The following is a 5,940-nucleotide window of genomic DNA, read 5'->3' on the forward strand; positions in this document are numbered from 1 at the left end:
CAATGATGTATGTTCATGGCCACTAGTCACAAGTAGCTGTTATGAAATATGACTGGAACAACTGGGAAATAGCCACATGTTGCATTAGTGAAGCTCTAGAATTTCCATTAGGAAGAGACTGGGGTTTTACTGGACCCCCCTCGGGCCAAATCCTGGCCACTTATGATGGCCTCCCCAACCTTGGGCCACACATTCATTTCTGAAAAATGATTATCCCCCAGCAGTCCCTTGAAGGAAACAGCTCCAGGCTTCAAGTTCCCCTCTGCCACTTAGGATAGGATTTCGGCACCTACAAGTGGGCAACAAATGTGTATTAGTGTGTCTCTGCATGAACAACACTTACAAGCTGCAAGTTAAGATAAAAGGTTTTTATTCAAAAAACGCCAAGTATAAAAAAAAAATAAGATTTCTTTATTCCCCTGTACAGTATTTCACTCAGATAAAACCAGCAGGCTACATGCTGCTCGAAACACAGCCCCAGAGAGGATCCGGAAGGCACACCACCCAGAACTGGTTTTCATATATCTATCCTATATACACTAGTCAGCCACACCCCCCCATCACCCATAGAACCCACCCCACTCGGGTAAGCAGGCGGGAGGGGCCCCAGAGCAGAAGGGAGCTGCAGCAGCCGTCCCACCTGCCTGAGTTCCATCACCCTAAGAACAGAGCAAATGTTGTAGCCCCTACCACCCCCCCCAAAGGTCCCCAAGTCAGAGGAGGAAAAGGAGGAAAGAAAACTATGGCGGCAGCTGTGGAAGCTTGGAGCTGGAAGGGAACCAAATAAATAAATAAATAAATACATAACGTTGACCTCCAGGTTAGAATGCTCATCTTTGCAGGGGGTGGGGGGGGGAGAGAGACAGGTAAAAATAACTTAAAGGCAAAATTTAAAAAAATTAGATCAACTACAATCCTTTTGTACACTACCATGCCAACTGTACACACATTTACATTTTTTCTGTTGATTTGCATTGTTTGTGCATTTTTGTGTGTGTGAGGTCTTGGCTTTGAAACAGTTAAGTAAAAACCAAAAAGGAAGACCAGAAAAGGGCAGGTGGCTCAGCGTTTGGCCCTGTAGCCTCTTCCATGGCACCTTTCATATGAAGGATGGGGGAGGGGGAAGAGAAAAATAGGGAACCAAACCCAGTCAGATTTTTGGAGAAGCAGCAGGTAAAAGAGGCAAGTTCAAGTATTTCTCCCAGCACAGCCGGAGTCCCCACAGAAGGCACTCAGAAGAGTTGGAAGAGGTGACAGGGACTTAAAATGGTGCTAGTCCTATCCCACCCCAACCCATTTCCCCCCAACCCCACCCCTACGGCATTCAGCAGAACTCGTGATGAAGGGAAGAGTTCCACGGCAGGGTTCTGACCCACTCCCACCCGCCCCCCCCCCCAGACTCTGTAGAGCCCAGCAGTGCTAGTGCTGGCTGGACACCTAGGAGGAGAGAGCATCTACGAGGAACTGAGGAATTGAGGCCTAGGACGCCAGGAGAGGAGATTCTTCCCCCTGCTGGAGGCGTCCTCCAGGGGCCTGGGGTCTGGAATGAGCTGTAAATGTTGTTCCTGTATCAAGCACTGATCTGCTTGGTGAACAGTGTCACTGGTACAGAAGTACCCCCTTCCTGGAGGGTCTGGCAGGGGGGACCACCTGCTGGAAAAGCTGCTATTTGCTGGGCCCTGACAACAGGCTGTGGAGATGGATCTCAGCAGTTTCCTGGGGCAGGAGGACATCTTGCATCCATGGATGATTCTGGATCTCTTCAAAGGAAGGCCGATCGGATGGTCTCAGGGACAAGCACCACCTAATGAGATGTTGACACTCTGCAGAAGACAAGAAAGGTTATGAATGACTCAACTTGTTTTTGTAATACAAAGCCCTTCCCAATTTGCTAACCAGGGGCCCACAAGTCTGGGATCCAGAGACCACACACTTTCTAGAATTCATCTTCTTCAATGGGAATGTATTAACATCTGGATCCTCCAGTCTGCTTTCAGTTAAAAAACAGCTCCCCTCTTAAACCTGTGGTTTCAAACTTCAATAGCTAGGGCCTTTCCCACAACACCCACTCAACCAGAAATAGGAAGACTGATGACAAGAGATTTTGAAGCGGCATCAGTGAGCATGAGGTGATTCAATTCATCTACCAACTTACAACTATGAACACCACCCACAATGAGGTCACTGGAACTGCAAATTTAGAACCTGCCTTCAGAAAAAAGCTCAAAGAGCATTCAACTTTTTATTTTTTACTTCCTGGCAAGACAGCCAGGTATTAAGGGAACCAGGATGGTTGGTTCTATTGGTATTTTTAAAAAATCTATCAGCAAAACTAGATGGCCTTTTCTTAAAATTTTCATACTTGTTCTTCCTGACCTCCCAAGGAGTTCTCCAGTGCAAACCATCCTGCTTCCTGGGAGTCAGCTCTCAAGGGTGAATCACTGGCCTAGGATTCTGCTAAGCCATAGGTTGGTTGGCATCTCCTGAAGCAAAGCTCTCCAGAATTCAGAGACCATCCCTTAACAGCTTTGTGATTCTTGCTTCTCCTCAACAAAGGGCTTCCCAGAAGTTACCTGATGAGACTCTCTGCCTGAAGAAAACTTGGCCCCTGACGATCTCCTCATCATGCTCAAAAGGAATATCTCCACAGACCATATCGTACAGCAGGATCCCCAGAGACCAGACAGCCGCAGACCTGCCGTGGTAGCGATGGTAGCGGATCCACTCTGGAGGACTATACACTCGGGTCCCTGTGAGCCAGGGGAATAGAAAGGAAAACATGCTTTTAGCAAAAATAAAGCCCACAGCAACTGAATGTTACGCTGAATAACTCTTTTTTAAAAAAGGAACCACCCCCTTCTCTCAGGAGCTGGGTGAGGAGGGTTAGCCCTAAGCTAAAAGGAGTGGACAAGCGGATTATGGCATCTCTCCAACCCAAAGAGCATTACCCACCTCTCTACCAGCTTAGACCATAAACTAAAAAATTCTTGACAAACTGCTTCAAGAAACAAACAGGACCGGCCACAGACCCAAAGCCTGAAGCCTGTATGTGGCAGGACCACCCACAAGGGGATGAAGGAATGTCTGTATAATAAGTTTAAGACTAATCTTAAACTGCATGAGAGGTTGGCCAGGAGTTAAGAGTGAGATTCTCTTTTCAGATATGATGCAGGTGAGGACACTGGTACTGTATCTTAAGTCAGGGTGACCTCTGTGAGGCCTTTCTCCCCGCCTTCGGAGTGCAGGGGTACACACCCATACCCTTTCCTCCCTACACTGGAAAGGTAGACAGAGCGGCAGAGCTGGTTTCAGACCACGTGATTCCTGTTTACAAACTTTGAGTTGTAAAAAAAAAAAAAGTATGGGTCATCCCTCTACTTCCCACCAGGGGGAAGCAAAGACTCTAAAGAAAAAACATGGGAGGATCCGGCCAGCCATTAACTGTTAAATACAAAAAAAAAAGGCAGCCCAACCCAGCGTCCTCCAAGGGCAAATAAACACAAACCGCAAGCCCCCATCACAAGTTTTGAAAGGCTGTCGTTAGGTGAAGCTGCTCAGATGATGACCCACCCTACTTTGCTTTGATCTTAGGCTCTCTCTCCATTCCATCTTTTCTGCCCAAGCCCCTCCCTAGATAGGTTTTCATCCTCTCTTCGGAGACACCCAACTAATTTTCAAACCAGCAAGAGATCTTATTTCACAACATTCAATCTCGAATCCCTCACCGCACGACACCGGAAAAAAAAAAAACAGCAACAACAAGATGAATTATTTAGTGGAACTACTGTTTCTATTTCTTATCCGTCCCTAGATCAAAGGGGAGGAAAATCTGCAGCCCTAAAAAAACTACCTTACACAAAACTAAACTCTTATAAAACAAAACAAAAATTTAAAAACCAGAATCAATTTTCATCTCTCCCGCTCTCTCCTCCCCCTTCCTCCGCCCATCCTTTCACTGGCGGGGAAACTGGGTCAGACTTCAGAAATCTGGGCTACGGCCGGTTGCCCACAACCTCTTATTCATCGGCAAAGCTTGGAATCCACTGAATTTCACTTAAAAAAATAAAATAAAATCACGCCAGAAACATTACAGGTTCAGCTGGCTTGAAATCTCCGGCTTTACTATGCTGGGAAGCTCTCTTCGCCCCACCCCTGCAATCATGGAGCCAGGCAGCCTGATGACCTTTACAAAGGGCTGTAGAGGGAAACTGGCCCGAGGCCTCCAGGCTAGGCCGAGTCACCTGGGCAGCTCCCCCCCAGGCAGCTCCCCCGCCCCCCCCCCCAGGGCAGCTCCCCGCCAAACCTGGCTCACCATCAAAGTCCGTGTAAACGGTGTCCTTGAGCAGCGCCCCCGACCCAAAGTCGATGAGCTTAAGCTCGCCACGATTGAGGTCGATGAGGATGTTCTCGTCCTTGATGTCGCGGTGGAGCACTCCGCAGTTGTGGCAGTGCCGCACGGCCTCCAGCACCTGCCAGAAGAAGCTGCGGGCCAGCTCCTCCTGCAGGGCCCCTCTCTCCGTGATAAAGTCGAAAAGGTCTTGTACCGGCTCCGGCCTCTCCAGGATTAGGACGAAACTGTCGGGCCTCTCGAACCAGTCCAAAAGCCTAATGACGCCGGAGAAGCCCGAGCTCACTTTCTTCAGTAGGACCACTTCCATGGGCACTCGGGTTCCATTGGGCTGCGGGGACCAGGAGGCTGCGTTAGGGCAGGAGTCGGAGAGCACCCCTCACCCCACCCATTCTGGGGGTCGCTCCCTCTAGGGCACTCACCAGTTCTCCCCAGTCAGAAATCCGGTCCTTCTCCACGTGCTTGATGGCCACCTGGAAATTACCCCAGGATAGCCTATGTTAGATACCCTCGCTGAGGCCAAAACACAGCGTGTGCACCCCTTCCCCCGCCCGGCGTGCCCTCCCCACTGCGAGGCGCCAGCTCACCGGCAAGTTGTCGGCGACCCGGATGCCTGAGTAGACGGAGCCGAACCCGCCGCTGCCCAGCAGTGGGCCCACCTGGTATTGCGACTCAAGGGGCTCCTTCTCTTTGCCTAGGAAAGGGGGGAGATACAGGGGACTTAGTGCCGGCCCACGAACCCCCGGTGTTCCCACCCTAGAGTCCAGCCTCACCCCCATCCCCAAGTTAGGGGGGCACTCACCGGGCGCCAGTTTGGTGGCGTGCAGGTCGTTGCAGGGCGCGGCACGCAGGTGAGCAAGCGAGTTGATTTTGGACAAGAGCATCCCAACCTCCAGGGTGTCGGCGTGGGATTCTGTGTCTGGAGCCGCTGCAGTGGGAGCTGGGGCTGGGACACTACCGTGGGCTGTGCCTATAGCTGCGGCTGAGGATGAGGCTGCGGCTGGCGATGCGGCTGTGACTGCGGCAGGCGCGGGAGGCCGAGGGCGAGTCGGAGGACAACTGGGGGTACTGCCGGGGTTGGAGACTAGTGGACCCACCAGCGAGGTCAAGCAGAGCCGAAGGCGACAGGGCGGGCGGCTCGTGGGACTCGCGCGGCAGGGTTGTGGCAGAGGGGACTTGTAGCTGCTGCTGCTGCCGGTCCCACCACCACCGCCGCTGTCGCTGACGCCAAGTCCTCTCGGGCCTTCTCCACCACCGCCGCCGCTGCAGCAGACGCCCGGCTCGCCCAGCCACCAGGAGTAAAGGGGCGGAGCGCCTGCTGAGGAGGTGGGGGCCGTGCTGGCGGGCGGGGTGGGGGGGATGGGGCGGGGCCTCTCCGGGAGGCCTAGGCGGGGAGCCGGGCAGCCAGGCTGCCAGAGGGAGGATAGGGGGTAGGGAAGCAGCGAGCCAGGGAGACTCCCCCCCTGCTCCGCCCCGCCTGCGGCGCTCAGTTGCCGCGCCCTAAGTCCAGCCCGCCCGCGCATCCCTAGCCAACCAGAAGCCGAAGATCTACATAACGCGGCCCGCCCCGCCCACGCTCCGCCCTGTTCTTC

The 5,940-nt window shown here is 52.6% G+C and overlaps 1 protein-coding gene across 1 annotated transcript; it reads right to left on the reverse strand.

Moving 5' to 3' along the window:
- Positions 1 to 353: 353 nt before the first annotated feature.
- Positions 354 to 5,671, reverse strand: PIM1 (Pim-1 proto-oncogene, serine/threonine kinase). Its single transcript, XM_037063278.1, has 6 exons — positions 5,151 to 5,671; positions 4,936 to 5,042; positions 4,771 to 4,821; positions 4,313 to 4,679; positions 2,574 to 2,750; positions 354 to 1,823 (listed from the first exon to the last, which is right to left on the reverse strand). The coding sequence occupies exons 1-6, from the start codon at positions 5,230 to 5,232 to the stop codon at positions 1,666 to 1,668; spliced, it is 942 nt and encodes a 313-aa protein (XP_036919173.1). The 5' UTR covers positions 5,233 to 5,671; the 3' UTR covers positions 354 to 1,665.
- Between the last annotated feature and the right edge of the window lie 269 nt (positions 5,672 to 5,940).

Source organism: Sturnira hondurensis, unplaced genomic scaffold (genome assembly GCF_014824575.4).
Source record: "Sturnira hondurensis isolate 20B ecotype Veracruz unplaced genomic scaffold, ASM1482457v3 Scaffold0014430, whole genome shotgun sequence".
In the NCBI taxonomy this organism is placed as follows: domain Eukaryota; kingdom Metazoa; phylum Chordata; class Mammalia; order Chiroptera; family Phyllostomidae; genus Sturnira; species Sturnira hondurensis.

Coding starts and splice junctions, on each gene's coding strand:
- PIM1 (XM_037063278.1), bottom strand. CDS start 5,232: ATGCTCTTGTCCAAAATCAACTCGCTTGCTCACCTGCGTGCCGCGCCC. Junction 5,043..5,150: donor CGCCACCAAACTGGCGCCCG/GTGAGTGCCCCC, acceptor CCCCTTTCCTAG/GCAAAGAGAAGGAGCCCCTT. Junction 2,751..4,312: donor CGTTTACACGGACTTTGATG/GTGAGCCAGGTT, acceptor CCTGGCTCACAG/GGACCCGAGTGTATAGTCCT.